We start from the raw sequence: 19,813 nt of genomic DNA on the forward strand, positions 1-19,813 counted from the left end.
CCTCATTCAACTATTGTTTTGAAATTACTGGAGTCACTGGCTCTTCAGTTTTCCTGAAACCAAGAGATGCTTGTCAAAACATGGGGAACAGACAGGTTTGTTTTCAGCTCTTCCTGCTGAAAGGACAGCAAGGTGTGAGATTCACGTCTGCATGTTTTGTATCTTCCTTAGGGCATTGGAAACTAACAAATACAATCACATCACCGCCACTTACTTCTTACTTGCTGAAAGGATTCTGAGAGAAAAACAAGAGAAAGAAATTCAGACCAGATCTGCAAGCCCTAGCAACATCAAAGCTCAGTTCAGGTGAGAATTGAGGAATCCAAATGGCTTTTGCTTGCTTGTTTGTTTGTTTTTAACCTGGCTTAATGAGTATACTATTGAATTGCTCAAATACTACTTCCTTGAAGTAAAACTCTTATTCCAAATTTTAAATGTCTTTAAAGCGCAGTGGACAGTTCAGAAGCTGTTCAGAAATGGGTTGCCAATAATATTTTCAGGAATGCCTAATCAATAGGAAGCCTGTATCTGCAGTAGGACGTTCTCACACCTGCCAGGAAAGGGCACGTTTGTTTGACCTTCAGCTCTCATGCAAATCGTGTGTATCACGTCCCTGGGAGAAATGTAGTTGCATAATCCATACACATGTTGATGGGGAATTAGTTATAAAAGAGAAGTCACTTTGAATTTGATGTCAGTGTAGCTGTTAGCATGGATTTTCAAGGGGCTAAACATCCCCTAGATCAAGCTTAGAGCAAATGTTTGTAGGTTTTGTTCTTTTTAATATCAGTTGATATGCCCATTTAAGGAAAAGAAAGTGATTATTTTAATCATTCATTTAAAGACACTGCAATACATTTAATATGTGGTTTTTTTTTTACAAAAGCTTGATGAAATAAAACCTTATAGTAAGTTTCCCTGAGATTTTCAAAGCTTCAGCCTGTGACACGGTAACACTAAAGGGGGGGAACTGGGGTTCTGGCATCTATTTGGTATTGGTATGTTCAACCAGTCCATTTCCTCTTGCAGCCAGTTATCAAAGCATCCCATCTTTTCAGTTAGAGTGGCATAATGCTTTAAAAACAAACACACACAAGACAAATAGTATAGTTTCTACCTCTAGATCCATACTGGAGGATACATGTTTTGAACAGTTATTTTTCTTAAACATTTTGGTTTTGATTTACTGAGTTATGTTTTAGACTGTGACTAGAGATCTGCTGGTATTGGAAAAAAATCCCTTTTGTTGGCCCATCTGGACAAGCTTTCCAGTGGAGATGGAGGATGTGCCAAGGCATTTCCATTAATTTTTGTTCTCTAATCTCCAGTCTCTTCAACAGTTGCCTTTTATGTTTTGGTAAAATAATACAGGTGTAACTATTACTGGCACTAACACCAATTGTTAGTAGGTAAGCACTTGATGTTTAGAGTTGCTGGCTACATTCAGTGTTAATCTATTGGTAGGGTTTAGAGAAAAACAAAAAATAGCTTGTTCCTTTCAAAGGTTCCTTTGTGCAACTTCCATGCATTTAACAGGAATGGTAGTAGGGACATAAATGCTCCAGTGTCTTCCTGCTGCACATCCAGACTTTCCTTGGCCAAACTGATACAAAGAACATAGTACCACCTCAACATCAATCTCAGGAAAAAAACCCCACTGGTTATAAATCTAAGGCACATGTTTTAGAGAACAGGTTAATGTGCATCATCTCCAATGACTGTTATCTTGGATTTAGGCAGAGGCTTTGGAGGCTTTTACAGGAGTTTCATCTGAATACCCTTCCATCTGCTGGGATAAGGGGTTGCTTCTCTCTGAACCTTACAGTGGTTCTCAACATCTTTGTCATCTCCAGATGAGACTACGCCCAGTCTTGTGTACAGGAGTAGAGTGAGAAGTTGTTGCTGCACTGAAAAGCTCATTCATTCCGTGATCGCTGACCAGTGCTTTAGGAGAGTTACTGTTGTAGGCAACCTGCAGTTGAACCTAAATGATCTGGAGCTTGGTGTTACTGAGCTTATCTCTCTCCAGGGGTTATACTGTAACTTTCACTCCAGGGTTCTCAACACTTTCATTGAATCTGTGTTTCGATCTGAATTTGTCAAGTTGAAAGGAGTAGCTGAAGCCTGCCTTTATGGGTATGAACTCTCTTTCCAGGACAAGGACATGTGCATTAACTCAGGAACTCTCGCCCTTAATGGTCCCAGGTTCCTGTTTGCTGTCTTCACCATTTTTTTAAAAGTAATTTCACTTACTTGCGACCTGGAGCTGTCCCACTGTCCCCTTGGGCTTGCTGGGAATAGGGGGGGCGGGGTGGGGAGGGGAAGTAAAGAGGCAAACATGGGCTGCTCCAAAAGATAAACATACTGTGCTGAGGAGGTTTATTGCCTGGATACTACAGCACTGTTGGATACTATATTTACCCTTTATTGTGACAGCCACAGAGCTCGCTTCCTTTTTTTCGCTGACAAACCAGCCTGTTCTTAAAGCACAGTAAATTCTTGAAACATTTAGATCTTCATTTTCTGACACTTCTGTAGTTATGTTTCTCCTTTATTTAAGTCCTGTTTGTTAATCACTGACAGTTGTTTGCGTTTAAAATACCCAGCGTAGCAGAAGCCATCAGAAAAGTAGGTCAGTGTTTACCAGCGTTTCTGGAGTCCGCTGGGGCCTAAGGGAAGATGCCAGTATCAAACCCAGGGGCACCACAGCCCAGGCATCACTTCTGGTCTGGACAGCTTGGGTCGGAGCTGCTGGCTGTGTGGCCTCCCTTCTGGCAGAGCTGCTCACCGCAGGGAAGCTGGTAGGGGTGCACCAGCAGCTCCCAGTGCCCAAAGAGATGGGAAAGGGCCTGTGTGGCTTCTCCAGGGAATGGGCTACACGGGCTCGTGTGGGTGTGTTGGCAGCCAGGTCCTGCTGTGAGAGGTGAATCTTTGTGTCGCTGGTTTGCTAAGCAGAACTGAAGCTACCACTTCCAAACAAAGCCCCCACTTAGGCTTGAGGAGTTCTGTGTTGGCTGCATTTGGAGTTGTTGATTGTTACCCATGTGGGTAGGCATCTTCAGGTCCCTTTTCTAGCCTTCCGTTAGAACAAATGCTCTACTCACTACTGCAGGTCCTCCAGTAACTTCCAACACTTGGCAAGAACACGTTCAGAATACCAGGAGTGTCTGAGCTTTCCTTGTTTCTTCAGCTTGACCTCTTAACCCAGGACATATCAGGAATTTGGTATGATCCTTTGTATGTGGCTGTCCAAGCTGGTATCTGGGGTCACACTTGGTGTGAAAAAATCTCTGCCTCCTCTCCTGCTTTCCTCTTACACCTGGGCTACAAAGTCCAGCAGCACTTTCTTTCGGCAGACCCAAAATATGATGGGGAGTGCCTTGTAATACACTAGCCATATATGGACAGAGGTCACTACTACAGCCTCTCATGGGGCGTGCTGGAGTATTTTAGTTACCTAAAGTTAAGTGGTTGGCAGACTTTTTTAACTTTGAGAGATTCAAAACCATTTCTTGGTCTGCACAAGAAATGTGGGGGTTAGGCTGAGTGAAGGAATTGAAGAATTATTCAGTGTTAAAGTGTTGGTCGTTTGGATTAGGCTTTCAAACTAGAGGAAAGACTGACAGTCCTTGTTCTTAATTTATTCTGTGGGCATTATGGGAAAATGGCTATTTCGGGGTTTAAAGGAAAACACAAATCATTAGATACTGGCTTAGATATGGGGAGAAGGCATCAGCTGCCAGCTGTAAAGCTGATTTACGCTCAAGTGTTACTTTCATTTTGATTTGAGCTAATGCTAGTATACAGTCATACATTCTGAACTTTGAGCTACACTTTATTCAAGTGTCATATCCATAAGCAGCTTGAGTCCTGAATTCACGCAGCTGTATTATTCCAGTTGCTCAGCTAAGGTCAAATAAATGTATGATCTCAACTCACGTGTGTTTAAAGAGGATTTTGTAGAATAGAGCTTGGGCTGAATGAGATTTACTGAAAATGTGTGGATGTTTCTTCGGACTCAGCTCTTCAGCCTCACTCATGTTAATTCCAATGTAATTTTGATATTAGGAATACTAGAGGGGAGATAACAGCAGCTTCAGAGTAAAAGTAGTTTGCAGTACTGATGTATCTAAGTTGTGCTTGAATCAGCCACTGTCAAGAGTTCCTATAGGTAACACTGGTTCTACACCTACTTCAGATTATTTCCTTTGAGACACAATCATTTAAAGTGTTTTATTGCTTCATTCATTTTCTGAGCGCAGCGAAACCTGAAGATTTCATTTGACAGTAACCAAGAGAGTCTCTAACCGACACGTTGTACACATGCTGTTCCTTCCAAGGAACCCCATGTCCTCCCAGAACGCTTCCTTTCCCTCAGTACAGCTATCACAGGCATGCCATTGAGCAGGCTGCTCCGTGGGGCAGCACTCGTGCTCCTCTTGCGCAGACCTTGCGTTGCCTTGTGCGTGCGAGAACGCTCACCGTGGCGTAACTTCTCTTTTGTCCCTTATCGTTGTTTACGTAGGCAGTCGTGGCCAACAAAAATCGATGTGCCCCAAGACCTGGAGGATGACCTTACAGCCACTCCCCTCTCCCACGCCACCGTCCCTCAGTCACCGGCTCGCACGGCTGAGAACGTCCTCAACGGCCACCGGAGCAAGGCCCTCGGCGATGCCGCGAAGAAAGAGGAGATCCCGGAACTGGCTGGACCAGCGCTTTCAGCGGTCCCATCGGTGAGCTTAAAACCCACCACGAGCGGCCGGAAGTGCTTGTTCAGAGTGGAAGAAGACGAGGAGGAGGATGAAGAAGATAAGAAACCTATTTCCCTTTCTACTCAAGTGGTTCTGCGCCGTAAGCCTTCGGTTACAAATCGTCTCACCTCCAGAAAGAGCGCGCCGGTCCTCAACCAGATCTTTGAGGAGGGCGAGTCAGACGACGAGTTTGACATGGATGAGAACTTGCCCCCAAAGCTCAGCAGGTTAAAGATGAACATTGCTTCACCTAGCACAGTGCACAAACGCTATCACAGGAGGAAAAGCCAGGGGCGGGGCTCCAGCTGCAGTAGCTCAGAAACCAGCGACGATGACTCGGAGAGCAGGAGGCGCCTGGACAAAGACAGCGGCTTCACTTACTCCTGGCATCGGCGGGACAGCAGCGAAGGGCCGCCCGGCAGCCAGGGGGATGGCGGTGGACAAAGCAAACCCAGCAATGGAAACGGAGGGGTAGACAAAACCAGCCCGAGCGACAACAGCAAAGGTGGGGGGAGTCCCTCCGGGGGCTCCGGCGGCAGCACCAACACCACTTCGGGTTCCACTCGGAGGTGCGCTGGATCCGGAAACTCGATGCAGTTATCGTCTCGAAGTGCAGGGGAACTGGTCGAAAGCCTGAAGCTAATGAGCCTTTGCCTGGGTTCACAGATTCACGGCAGCACTAAGTACATTATTGATCCTCAAAACAATCTGTCCTTTTCCAGTGTGAAAGTACAGGAGAAATCAACGTGGAAAATGTGTATCAGTTCCAGCGGCAGCGCAAACCCGGCTGTGTCGCTGGGCAGCCTCAAGTTTTTTTCTGACCAAATGTCAGACACGGCAAACGAATTGGAACGGATAAAGAACAGGAACTTGAAAAACAATGTGCTACAACTACCTCTCTGTGAAAAGACGATATCTGTGAACATTCAGCGGAACCCAAAGGAGGGGCTGCTCTGTACCTCCAGTCAAACCAGCTGTTGTCATGTCATTTGACAACGGCCTGACTTCACTAGCTCGATCTAACCTACTTGACAGCATCATTCTTCCTGTTCAGAGCTGTGAACACCTTGTCACCGGACCCCCCTTTTGTTGTCTTAAGGTTTTTAAGTGGGCTTTGAGCAGTTATTTATTACATTTTAATTTTGTGTTTGCTTGCTGGTATGACAATGCATGGTCTTTGCATGCTGCTAGCCGATGCGTTTTTCTTTTCCAACAAAATGGGATATTTTATTGTGTAATTTTTACATTTTTAATTTTACGATGGAAGATCCGGATTAAATTAAAATAAGTATCTGGATCCTAATGTAAATGGAGCACTTACTTACTTAAAAGTTTCATGTTCTGCACTTAAACTAGAGAGAGAGGCTTTTGTTTGCTTGTGAAATGTTAATTCTTGTTCTGACCTTCTGTGATATCTAAACTCTGTGATGCGTGGCATACTTCTATGTGTCTGAAACAGAACCAAAGCAATAATGTTTTGATGCTGAAAACTCTTCAGGGAGCTTTCAGATGTTCCAAGGCTTGTACAAAGCAAAGATGCACTGAAAATTAGTGATCTTGAAAATATGATTTTAAACCCACACCTATTTGTCTTAAGCTATGATATGGATAAAGTTGTGGCTCAAAAATCAAACTGAAGAGATCTTGGGTTTGTTAGAGGCAGTTTTCTTTTCTTTTTTTTTTTTGGTTTTGTTTTTTAAATAATAAGGCAAGTAGCTTTGTAAGGCAGCTTTCTCCCATAGAAATATGTTAATATTACAAGCAGACAATCTTTTTTAATATAACAAAGGTAAATTATTAAGTCTACTTCTGAGTTTTTACATGCTAACTGAAAATAAAGTATTTGTATGTATTCCTTTTGTTAGTAGTATATCATGACACTTAGTACTTTAGGGTTTTACCTTCTGAACCTTCTCCCCCATCCTCTCCTCCCCTCCCTGAGACTTCAAAAGGCAATAAGGGATGGAAAACCTTTAGGTAATTGGATTCAAATTGAAATTCCTCCTGTCATCTTACACTTTTTTGTTCTTTTTTTCTCCTCATCACTCTTTGTAAGACTCAGAGTACCACTGTTCCCCACACGCACGCCGCTTATTTTTCCCTCAGCGATCACCCTTTGACATAAAGTCAATTTAAAATAGCATATAGGAAAGCATTTATTTTACAGCTCTTAGCCTGTCTGTCGGGTTTCCCATCGCCATGGCAAGGTCTTGATTCAGAGTATTTCTGTACAAAAAGGATACTTTTGACCAGATGAATTAACTTTGTGGAGTTTTATTATCTAGAATAAAATATATTGCAGATTCCTAGTTTTGGGAAGGGCAAGAATGTTTTATTTTTTCATGCTGTGCACTGGGTCTTCTAAGCAATGCTGGTGAAAGCGGTGGTGGGGGTGCAGCAGCGCGCTGCCGAGCATCCTGTAGCACTCGCAGAATGGGCAAATGCAGAGCGGGCAGAGCACCACAGAGCGAAGGGCGTTACGCTCGGGCGTAACCTCTGCGGCTCCTGAGGGCTCCTCTCGGTTAGGAAAAGCCTTTACTAAGAGCCTGGATTGCGTGGGGATGGCTACTGCCTAGCCGAGCCAGGGGTATCACACTCTGCTTCCTCAGCAAGGCACAGCACCATCGTTGTGCTGCTTTAGCTTTGAAACTCTAGTTGCAGTTCGGTCGGTGGGATGTTCCTAAATCAAAAGCTGCAAGCGCAGATGTGTGGGTGAAGCCATAGAACATATTTGCTTGAACATTTTGAGCAGGGATCTTACCAAGGGCCAGAAACGAGATGTGTGGTTCACAGCCAGTGAGCGTAACATCCACGTAGGAGACGAGTTGATAAAGGGCATTGGCAATAAACTTATTTGTTGCAGTTTGGTTGGGGTTTTTTTGGGTTTTTTTTTTTCCATGTTATTGTAAATACTCTTTCCTGATATCATGTACAGCCTTGGAATGGCACCTTTTAACTAACCCCAGGTGTATTTTGTTTCCACTGTTTTTATATACGATGTATATATGGTGCTCACTTTAGGACAGCAGTGTTGACCATTTATGCTGCATAGTTGTATTATAGCCTTAGAGTTGTGTGTGGTTGGTTGAACCTTTGGGCGTACAGATGTTAGTCTGAGTGGTGTCCTCTATCCAGTTGTTGACAGGTGAATGATTGTGCATGTGGTGTATGTTGTTGTTATGTCGTCACGTAAAAGGAAGGGCGAGAATAACCACTACATTAAGATACTATCGGACCAAACTATTTAGAGCAAGTAAAGAGTTTCTTGTACCCCTTAACGTGTCTTTAAAAGTTGCATATAGTTACAGTAGTGTATAAATTAAATATTGTGGACAAACAATTAGTCTTGTATTTTTCTGTATGTGTGTATATAAATATATATATACAAAAATAATGTACCTCTAGCAACTTAATCTGTATTTAAGATGTGACAATCTTGACACAGAATTTTAAGAGTAGCAGTATAAATAAGCAGAATTAACGAACAGAAATATAAAATTTTCTCACCAAGACGGAGTCCATGTGTGTGTGTTAAGAGGGTACAGAAATATCAGCTGATCTTATTGCTTCCAGCAATGTTTGGCTTTCTCATTGTATAAACAATTCATGGTGTGCGACAGAAATGGAAAATCCAGTTAATAAAAGTGATACCTTGATTGATGCATAACCCATGACTTGCACCTCGATGCAGTTTGTTACTCCTGGTGGTGGTCGCTGTGTCAGGGTGGCAGGAGCTTAGGTCAGATCTGTCAGAGCTGGCCCTGCTGAGAGCTGCTACATAGCCTGTCCACCCGGCGTCAAAGGTGGCGGCACTGGGGACGCAAGCTTGGCTGTCTTGGAGAGCGGCAGCTCTGCGTGGGGATGTACGTTACCTTGTGCTTACTTTGGGCTTAGAAGTTGTGGTGGTTGGCATCTACTGCAGTGGGGTTTCGTTGGGAGGCTGTGGGAGCTGCTCCTTAGGCAGAACTGCAGAATGATCTATATAAACTGTGCCGGCTGCCACTCCACCGGAGAAGGCTGGTGAGAAGCTTGTTCATCCTCCCATCTCGGGGAGCCTGGTGATGTCATGGCAGCCCGTGCCTGGCTGTGCTGCAGTACAGAAGGCAGTGGGCTCCGAGTCCCTGTTCAGGTCCCCAAGTCTGGTACAGTCAGGGGAGGGACACCTCAGCCCCAGGGGAAAGGGAGGTTCTACAGCAGCTTCCCAGATCGCAAAACAACGTTGGCATCAGCCCTGATGCAGATCAGGGTGAGCAGGGGGGGCGTGCTGACCCTGCGCAGAGTGACGGGTGCCTGAAGGCAAAGCTACCACTGCCCAGCCCGCGCTGAAGGCGCAGTGTAAGGTGCAGCTGTCGCCTGTAACAGGATCCCAGGAGTTAATTCCACCGATGTACTGCAACTGCCTCCCAGCGTACGCTGTGCAGCTCACCCCGCGTGCGGGGAAGCAGCTGCTCTGGCTCACTTCGTCTGGAATTAAGTGTGGCAGCGCAGCGCTGAAGGAACAACGGAACACGCCAGGCGCGTGCGCGCGCTCAACACGTCTGCTGCTGTGTTGTTCTGTGTACAGGCAGCACAGGTTGCGGGGGTGGGGGGGGGCAGCAGTGCTTCTGGCTCTGCTTCGGGCAGCCTGAGCAGGGGCAATTTCCAGTGTTGGCCCAGTGTACCTGTGGAGATGTTTCCGGTGCAGGTGGGAGGCTGGAGTGCCCGATGTGCTGGGCGGCACTTGGGAAGGGGCTTCCCGCTCCCTGAACTCAAGACCCTTGCGCAGTGCTGCAGCAGGGTAAGTGCCCATTTGCAGGCCAAGCCAAGCAAGGGGCAGGGGGGTTGGAGCAGCTCCTGAGACACGAGCTGGAACCAGCCAGAGAAGGGACAGAGGGAGGAGGCTTGGTGGCAGTGCTCACAGCGCAAGTAGCTGTCTGGGTTTAATGTCTGACGGCTCTGGGACAGGCCGGCTGTGCAAAGCTGGGCCCGTGGGGCCCTGTCCTTGCTGGTGAGCTCCCCAGCTCTGGTTAATGCAAAATGGGGTGGAGGCAGCAGCAGGCACGGAGCAGCAAAGGAGCTTGGGGGCTGTGGCCATGCCCGGAGTGAGGAAAGGCAGCACAAATCCTGTACTACTGCCCTTCCTTTAAAACAAGGCTGAGCAGTCACCTCCCAGGCGTTGGCACACGCAGATCAGATCTGTTTAACGGATCTCTCATCAGCAAAGAAAGATGTGTGTGAGCCAGCCGGGACGGCTGGCAATTAATGGGGGATGAGCAAATGGGAATGTCCCAAACACCAGAGCCAGCCAGGCACCCTGACAGCCTTTCCCAGGGTTGAGTTCACGTGGCTTAATCAGAACTGAGCCTCCTGTTGCTAATCCCACAGTAGGGCTTGATTCGGTGAAAGGTGTTTGAGCAAGAACGCCTCCAGGTCACCCTGCTTAGGAAAGCGTAGCTGTGACTCACCTGCTGCCTCCTTCCTGCCTGCAGCCAGCCGGGCTCCTGCGACAGAGAATGGCACTGCAGCTGCTGGACCTGCTCCCCTCTTGAAGCCAAGGCTGTAGCTAAGCTTTTTTCTTTTGAGCTTAAAGTCGTAATTACTTGTAATAAGTTGACTCACTTCAGCCTCTTGGTGTGTATTACAAATGACATCGATCAAGAACTCTGAATTAGTGACAAAGTCTATTGTATTGGAGGGCAATAAATATCTACTTACTTCCCCAAGTGGTAGAAGAATTATGTCATATAAAAGATGCAAGTACACTTGATACTAGAGAAGACTTGAAAAGCACGGAGGGTCAGTATGGGCTTCACCAGCCTCTCAGAGATGTCACATCAGATCTCCTTAGCAGCTGATTTCAGCAGACCCTTCTGTAGCATCTTTCCATTTCTTCCACTTGTGCCCCTCTCTTGAAGAACAGGGCTGAGGAGGCAGGAGGGAAGGGTCTGTGTTCCTCTGGGCCACGTGCGCAAAGCCTGAGTGCCCACGGCCTGGGAGAGGCCCCGTGCTGCAGCCCTGGGAGCTGGCAGGAAGGGCTGATGAGCTCTCTTACGCCATGCCCAGCATTGCCCTCATCACGCCAGTGATGACAGATGCCATCACTGCTGTGTTTTATAACAAGTGGTGAGGTGCAGAGAGATCCTTCCTCTCTTCAGGGCTGACAGGTGAGGCATAGGGCTGTGCCTCAGCTCCAGCCTGATCCTGGCACTTGCCCCTCCAGCTCGGGGATGGGGCAGGGTAGAGCTGGCCTGAAAAAGCCCATGGTGGCAGCTGTATATGGAAGTGAACTCTCCAGCTGGGCAAGTCTTCCTCAGTGAGACTGGAGTTCGATTCTGGGCTAAATGGCCTGGCATGCTGGCCCTGCGTGCAGAGGAACCTTTTCTCATACAACAATTCCAATGTTTCCTGCTGTCCTGAAGTCCACAGGAGGTGCTGCAGGTGGGCAAGTACAGTAGAGATCTTGAGTCAGCAGATCCCTCTGGGCCACACCATTAGACCTGTGGCTCAGGACGTACCTGATGAGAGAACTCCTCTATCTCCAGTAAATTATTTAGGACTGCTCTTTTCCTTAAAACCAGCTTCCTTGGTTCTTACCGCTGCTGCTAAGGAGACACATAAAATTCAAGCCTTATGGCTAGGTACAGGCTACTCCCACACAGTCATCTTCCCAAGCTTGACGCCTCCAGCCTCACCCTTGGTTTCTCCTTAAAGCTTGAGACCAGAGAGGAACTTACTTATTTCTTAGACACGGGCATCAGAAGAACAGCCGCAGCCCCGCGTCTGCCCGCCTGTGCTCCCCAAAGGTCCAGGGCAGAGACCATCTCTGCAGGATAAGGGTGGCTCTAGCCAGGTAAGGGAGTGTTCCATGAGTCTCCAGTGATGGACAGGCTGCCTGTATTGGGGGCACGGGCAGAGCACAAACCCACTCACCCTTTCTGCACCCCCTGCACCAGCCTACCACTATCTGCCTGAAGGGACAGAGCTGCTACTGCTGGAAGGAGAAAGACAGACTCTGCTAACCAGGAAACAGACACCTCTGATGGAGGTGGCTTTGCTTCCCTGTGCCTCCTGGCTAGCCCCCTATGTCCTTCCCACAGTAAGAAACCATCACCATGGCCTCATACGACAGCCCCACACCAGGGAAGGGCCTGAGCACTACGGGAAAACGAAGTCTCCACTCCTGTGTGCTTCGGGGGCAGTCACCCAGGCTAGGGACAGACACACAGATCTCACAGCCTGAGAGTGGCAGTTACTGGTAAGTATCTTACTATTCTTCCAAATACTTTCATCTGACAACAGGTTTTTGACAAGTTATCCCTAACATCCCACAGGTGTTACAGACGTACCTACAGCAGAAAGAAAACAAAGACATTCAGAAACACAGACATTTTTTTCTCCCAAATGAGAAATGAAGGAGGATGACATGATGAACGTGGAAGACAAAACCACACCTTCGATACTGAACAGTGTGAAACACAGCAACGCCCCCAGCACAAGGACAAAGAGCAGCATACAGAGGAACAGGAGCTACACATCAGTTCTGTGAGAAAACACGACCTGGCAGCACACAGGTATCGTATCTCAGTGTGAGCTGTGGGACAGCAACACTGTCACGACAGCACCGCCTCCCTCTGTGACGCTAAAACAAGAGTTTTACCAATATCCAGAACAAACCCTAATCCCTAGAAAACAAAGGATTTCCACACTTCTCTCTCTCTCTCTCTCTCAACAGAAGGTCATTTCTCCATACCTTCTAGCTTTAGGTGGATTCTCCACCTAGAGTCCAGCATGATCCCCGTCTATAGATAAGGAAAGCGAGCGGAAGTGAAGGACTCTGCCCCAAGGCAAGGGCAACAGCCAACCTTACTTACGTCACCAGGCACTTAAACCTTACCAGAGGTTTTCCTGTTACTCTGCAGTGAGCAGGAAAAGGAAAGGACCACAAGGACAACCACAAAGGCAGTTCTGCAGCAGCCTACTTATTTTTGTTTTCCACGTGACTGCAGTTGAGACACGACTCAATTCCTTCCCCAACCCATCTTAGGAAATTATTCCAGACACCAGCTACAGATGCCACCAGCAAAACACGCCAACTTTACGCTCACAAACCCGCACAGACGAGCAGACCAGTGGAATCCCTTCAAACCGGCTGTGACAAGCTCCCAAGGAGATACTCCACCAGGAACCCATCCCACAGATTTTTCTTCTCCTGAACTGCTCACTCAAAACCACTGGCAATAGGCACTTGAAAAACCATGAGCTTCCTCAGCTCAGAGCGGGCAAGAAGCTGGGGAGCTGGAGAACACGCCGATCCCCTACTCAATAAAGCTTCAGTTTTGGCATCACTTTGGCGCTCATTATGGGAAGGGGGATGTGCTCCCCTCAGAGATCACCACTGGCTGCTCAGGGCTGAGCTTGTGCAGCCACAACCCTGCTGCTGCAGCTGCAGGAACAGGCTGTGAACCAGCAGCAGCCTGTGAGATACCCCTGAAACAGCAGCAGCGTGGGGGACACAAGAACGGACACTGCAGCTGTGGCACAGCTTTGCTCCTCTTCCCAAGGGAAGGGAGATGTTCCTTACTGGGTCACGCCTGCAGAGTTTCAGAAACACCAGTTTTAAATTCCATACAGAATACATGACTTTGGGTTTGTTGCATTCCTCTGCTGGAGGGTAGCTGGGGGGAGCTGTGGCAGAAACCTGCAATGTGGGAAGTAGGCAATTAACTCAATTACTGTACCAGCAGATTTTTCCGAACACCATTCCAGCAGGTATCACAGAAAGGTAAGTTATAGCTATCAAAGATGAAGGTCAGAGCAGGAGAAAAAAAGGTCACAGGAGCAAACACCATCAATTTTGGGCCTATTACTGTTAGAAAACCATGAAACATCAGGAAAAATACCTTTCTGGGGAATGCAAGGGAAAAAACAGTCAGATATTCACTCCATAGGCAAGGACTGGTATATCAAGTATCAAGTTTAATTCATCTGTTACTATCAGCTCATTTAGCCAGAAGACCCATTCATACAATGCCGAAATGTTAAGACCCAGGGAAGTGATACCAAAATCTGATGTAAATTAAGCAATAAATACACTTCATAAATTACTGATCTGCAATCCATTTCCTACTGCGTGCTTTTATACCCAGCTTTTGAAGAGGTTTTGGCTGGGGTTTGTCTGGATAACTAGCACAGAGGAGTGCATATAATGCATATTTGGTAATACTTATGCTCAAATCTTGCTCAGATCATACAGGGGACAATCACGTGTTTCATTATGCAGCGTATAAAAGTCGTGTTTCATTTCGCCAGGTGCGAGCGGCCGCTAGTAAGCGCTCTTCAAAGTAACTCGGTTCTGATCAGCTACTGTAATAAAGGGACAGAAGTGGCAACGACCCCGAAGGGACAGCACACCGTGGAGTCAAACCAGAGTATCTTCTTTTTGTTCTTGTTTCTTTTGGAAAGCTACAGCTGAGAGTTACTCTGGTTAGCTCTGGCAGCTTACTCACGGAGTCCGTTTTCAACCAGGTGAAGCACGGGGAGTCCAGCAGGCTGGAGTGCTTTTACTTGGCGTTAAACTTCACCAAGTGCCCATAAGGAACAGAGAGAAGGGGTGGAAATACCTTTCTTGCAGTGGCAGGCAGAGAGCATCGGACCAAGTATCACATAAGCAGGTGCCACCTACTGAAGAGACGGTGGAGTGCACGCTGGGAGAGCTGCGCATCAGCAGGAACAGACAGATGCTCAGCAAGCGCCCGCGTCCGCGCGTGACCACTTTAGTCATCCTCATCCCCTCGCCTTTACTCCTTCAGGGACTCAGCCGCCAGCTTCATTTGCTGGAAGAGAGAAGAAGAAGAGGTGTGCTAAGTGCAGTCGGTAGCATGGGGAGGTACGAAAGTGGGGACACCTCTGAATCCAACTGAATAATAAAGCTACACAAAAAGATATATATATATATAAATTAACCAGGGCTTCAGTAGTTAAAAAACCACAAGACTGCTATGCCTGCCTTTTGCAAACACCAGAGTTTTAACAGATGTATCACTTTTCCTACCAAAAGAGACTCAGGGAAATACAATGATGCAATTTGTATATTAATTGTTTTAATGATGAATGAATTATGCCATATGCAGAAATTACTGGGACCAACAGGTGCAGGAAAAACACCTTCTCCCTCCCATTCACGAATGCAGGAACTGCTGTAAGAACAGCAAAATGACTTGTGTGTTGCACTAGAACTCTCCTCTGCCACTCCTGGGCAATAACACGCTCCTGACAGAGCTCTCTGTAAGCTGGCATGGCCACTGCTGCTGCTGCCCCTGGAAATCCCCGACGCCTATCTCTGATCGGGCCTTTTTTTTGCTGCCAAATTGAGTGAAAACATCCTGTGATAGAAGGAGGAGGTCACAGACTGCTAGGGGGACATGAGCTATTTCCAGTCCTGCTGTTAGGTGCTTTTGTTTTCGTTATCTTGCAGGATGTCACCAAAGAGATCTCAGTGTGAAAGCACAATAACAATTCCAGGCGTCCATAATATCTGCTGAGCAGGAGAAACCAGAGCTGCTCTTTGCAGCTTCTTGTCAGAGGGGATGTTTCATAATACAGGATTTACAGGGGCAACGGGAGCCGAGTTCAAATTGCACCAAAGGCACCTCTCGCCCATCTCCCGAGGTTATCAGCTCTGGGTCTTTCAGCATCTGGCAGGTTTGAAGCCACCCTGATATACTATGAAATAACTACAGAGATTTCAGTCCCACCCAAGAAAAAAAGACCGAGAGACAACAAAGGATGGAGACCAGATGGAGACAGTCCCAAAGGACAAGGTGAGGCGCAAGGGTGAGGAGATGCCCAGCACAGCTGGAATTCAGGAGGCTGGTGCCCAGCCTGACTGCCACCTTCGAGGCGATTCGGCACGTGAGGAGAGAAGGGAGCTGAGTATGAACACTGTACACAATGAGATGAAGCAGGAATTTTATGCAGGTCCCAACTCCTAAGTGGCCACGTCGTTCCTGTAGCATGAACTCAGCGGGTGCCACGGACACAAGGTTACGTTCCTTACATTTCACGTTCTTTCTTTTATGTTTGTTTGATCTTACACAAAGGGCCCGGCACATATGGGCCAGTAGAAAGACAAATACCCAATAATGGTATAAAAAACCCAACCCCAACCTGGGAAAGGGGAAACTGCAAATACAATGGACACTGCCATCCAATTTCTGTCCCGTAACATAATGATGTTGAGATCGCTTTAACACGGCACCTTCTGACTTCCCTTGGCTGCTCCTCTGAGCCTGAACCCATTCCAAAACATCACTCTGCAGGATAAAACCCACCTACAATAACTCTTCACTATCAAGTTTTATCTGTATTTCCATGCCATCTACAAGGGAAGTAAAATTAGTTTGGGATACAAATATTTATATGTTTCTCCATAGCAACAGTAAAGGGAGGGGAAAAAAAAGCACTAAATGCTGGAATACAGATTCCTCTTCTGCATCCTGATTCACTTATTTAAATAAATGCCTGTATAAAGCTACAGCATCTTAATTAAAGTGACTTCTACCCCCATTATAAAAACATTAAAGAGATACAGAAGGCAGCAACTTAATTCAGTCCACGATTCATCAAATTCAGCCCTAATTCTCTTATTTTAGAATGATTTTAATAAATTCTGAGCGTTTTTGTAATTACACAGGGATTGATGGGGACCGTGGCAAACTAGAAAAGTATTTTTATTCTCTGATTTCTGCAGGGCTCACCAAAGCCTGGAAAAAACCCGACCATGTGACTATTAATGATGACTAGTGGGTAATCTGTCCAAAAATTCTGTACAAGTGGGACTGCTGTCATTTATTTTTGAAGGCCCTCCTAACTTTAACCGAGCTAACCTTGTGCTGGCATTCTCTTATGCTGGCACTCTTAGGCAAGTCTATTTAAAATAAGAAAAAAAAGGTATGATGAAAAAACAAATTCCCCAGTTTCTTCAGTGAACAGAAAAACGTCCTAAAATAGCTTCACATGCTGCCACAGCACACCCAGCTGGGGCAAAGCCAGTCCAGACACACTCACCTATTTCAGGCGATGAACCGTAAGCAACGGGAGAGCCCCAAAGAGCTGCAAATTTCTTTTATTCTTTATAATTTCTAATGCCAAAACATATTTTGCAGCACCCTGGCAACACCAGGCTCCCCTAAGAGCTATCGCTTCAGCACGCCACCTGCGGTGGCGCTGGCACCATTAAGACATCCTTTGTGGGTTTTAAGTAGCATTTTAAAAATATATATAGAGAGAGGTACTAAAAGCTTCCCAGTCCACTTTTCAAACCTGCTAAATACATGATGACAAAGAGAAGGGTATCAAAAGCCTCCGAAAACTAACCAGAGGTGTAGCTCAGCAATGAGTTAGCTCAGCAAACCAGTTTTACATTTATTATCAGCTGAGATGTACTCGCCGAACCTTCAGGCTTCCCTTCCCCACGAGAACCGCCCGCGGAGTCCTGCTCGCCAGCCGGCTCGGCTCCGCACCGCACGCGGGACCGCGTCTGCAGTAACACGTCACGCAGCACGCTGTGCAACAGCGGCCTATGGATGCAATGCATATGAACTGAAGCACACATTTAAAGTGAGGTGTGTTTGTTGTAGTGGGGCTGTAAGTGTAGCGCGTCCAAAATCCTACCGTCCGGAGCCGCGCTAAATATTTATCTGCTGTAATTTCATAGATTGGCTATTTCCATTTCATTAGGTTTAACTTTCTTTGTAAAGCACGCATAATATAATTAGCACTTTCAAATAGAAATAGCAAAACCTCCTCAATGCGGCTGACAAACAGGCTTTACCAATTAATTAGATTTCACTACCTTTCAGCATTAAATTTTCTGAGCGCGCTTTAATAAAATGTAACAGATACTTTCAGGGCACAAACGCAGTTGCACATGGAGCCTGGAAATCAGGCTACTCCCCTGATGTGTTCACAAGCAGATTCACCAATTTTAGTCCACAGGGTACTGGCTGTAGTTATCAACAACCATAACTCTGCCCTTAGAGGGTCTGTGGTGGAAGTCTGATCTCATGACTTAGCACTGAGAACAACTACAGAATCACAGAATGTTAGGGGTTGGAAGGGATCTCGAAAGATCATCTAGTCCAGCTCCCTCTGCCAGAGCAGGATGACCTAGACTAAACCACACACGAAGGCGTCCAGGCGAGCTTTGAATGTCTCCAGAGAGGGAGATTCCACAACCTCTCTGGGCAGCCTGTCCCAGTGCTCAGGCATCCTCACAGTGAAACAGTTTTTCCTTATGTTCACATGAAACTTACCATGCTCTAGCTTGCACTCACTGCCCCTTGTCCTATCGCTGGCCATCACTGAGAAGAGCCTGTCTCTGTCCTGACATTGATGAGGTCAACCCTCAGTCTCCTCCAGGCTAAAGAGGCCCACCTCCCTCAGCCTGGCCTCATAAGTAAGATGTTCCACTCCTTTAATCATCTTTGTGGCCCTGTACTGGACTCTTTCAAGTAGTTCCCTGTCCTTCTTGAACTGAGGGGCCCAGAACAATACCAATTAATACATGCAAATAAAAGAAACACACACACAGAAATACACCACAACACCACAGACCTCAACTTAGCCTGAAACCAGTTGCGTTATCAAGCGTTTTACCACTAGCAGTGCCAGGGCTTTGTTCAAGCCACAGCCTCACTGGAAATCCAGGTTGCTCCTGCGTGGCATAGGGAGAACCACGTCCCACCTTCATTTTCAACCCCTGCACATGGAGCATGAGATGCTTTGCACCTCTCGCTGCGCTCCATCATGAAGCTTCATCCTGCCCCCGTGGCGGAGCAGCGCGCGGCCCGTCACAAGCCCTATCTTGCAAATCCATCTGTGACCTTCTTTCTGCACAGAGGATGAAAGAGAGAACCCAGCATTGCTGCTGCTCCCAGTGCTCGTGTCACACGCACTCCTGTTCTCATCACTCCGGACTCTCCTGTAGGGTTTGTACAGGACAGCCAGCACCTCACCAGGCAGCTACAGTCTCTGCGTTCCTCACCTCCGCTGGGGTGTCCACTGGTCCTTTCTCACACTCGCTGAGCTCACAACACTGTTCATAACACCATTATTTTCCAGTTATGCTGGGTCCTGGTAAGCTAACCTCTAACCACTCTTAATTTTACCACTGTGAGAGTTAATGCCAGCTAACAATTCAACCACGACCTGAGGAAAACGATTACAGAAATTAAAAGCATTCAGAAGTGGTAAAAGCATCATTTAAAGGTTTGGTGCTCTTCCATATGCATGCTCAATGTACACCTATGTTTGTATACATGAAGAGGAGACACATAAACAGCCATACAGTTAAATATATAAGAAGACTTGAAGGCAGAAGTTTCTGATCAGCAACTGCATCTTCTGCTTTTCCTGTATGCTCCACGAAGAACGGCTCACGAGCAGTTTCCTGCAGGGTTACACACTATCTTTCTCACTTTCTCAAATTGATTATAATATGAAAACAAGAAGGGTATACATTTGAATTATTCCTTCCTACTGGTGTTCAGCCACAACACAGACAGTTTTTCTTGGGCCTTTGAGCTGTTTGCTGACAACTGCAAGAACTCTATCAGCTTAATCTGCAAGTACCAGCCAGTTACAGAAGAGGCAAATCAACACCCACTTAAACACAGTAAGCCTCTGCCACATCTAGGACTTTGTTCTGTGCAAAGTGTAAAAACTTATTTAGTGGGAAATTAATTCTTGCTGATTATCACAGTGGAAAGTTGCGGTAACTCTGCACGTAGAACCACAAACCTCCCCTCAAGGTTTTCGTGCTTGGCATTGAACACGCTCTAGGGAACGGAGGTTATGAACTTCAGGTTTGGGGTAACTTTTAAGCCTCGTTTCTTACTCTGACCAGTTTTTCAGCAACCTCTTAGTTGCCACAGCAGAAGATGAGAGCTGATGGTTGTTTACAGTAGCAGTAAACACCTTCTACACTAGTGTACTCCTATTTATAAATCCCAGGACTTGTGTGTTATACCACACAGCCACAATATAACATTGAGTGCTTATTTTCAGTATCTCACCCTTAAGTC

General features: G+C 46.6%; 2 protein-coding genes across 2 annotated transcripts in view; one reads left to right on the forward strand and one right to left on the reverse strand.

Moving 5' to 3' along the window:
- SNRK (SNF related kinase) overlaps positions 1-6,651 on the forward strand; it is a 29,207-nt gene extending 22,556 nt beyond the window's left edge. The window contains exons 4-5 of the mRNA XM_084279782.1: positions 172-306; positions 4,526-6,651. Of these exons, the coding sequence (XP_084135908.1) occupies positions 172-306; positions 4,526-5,744 (1,354 nt within the window). The 3' untranslated portion in view covers positions 5,745-6,651. The remainder of the gene's footprint in view (positions 1-171; positions 307-4,525) is intronic.
- Positions 6,652-13,692: 7,041 nt separating this feature from the next.
- The window catches only part of ANO10 (anoctamin 10), a gene marked incomplete at its 5' end in the record, with an annotated part of 116,094 nt that continues 109,973 nt past the window's right edge, over positions 13,693-19,813 (reverse strand). The window contains one exon of the mRNA XM_084260841.1: positions 13,693-14,563. Coding sequence (XP_084116967.1) covers positions 14,528-14,563 — 36 coding nt within the window. The 3' untranslated portion in view covers positions 13,693-14,527. The remainder of the gene's footprint in view (positions 14,564-19,813) is intronic.

This window comes from Gallinula chloropus, assembly GCF_964237585.1.
Source record: "Gallinula chloropus genome assembly, chromosome: 2".
NCBI lineage: Eukaryota > Metazoa > Chordata > Aves > Gruiformes > Rallidae > Gallinula > Gallinula chloropus.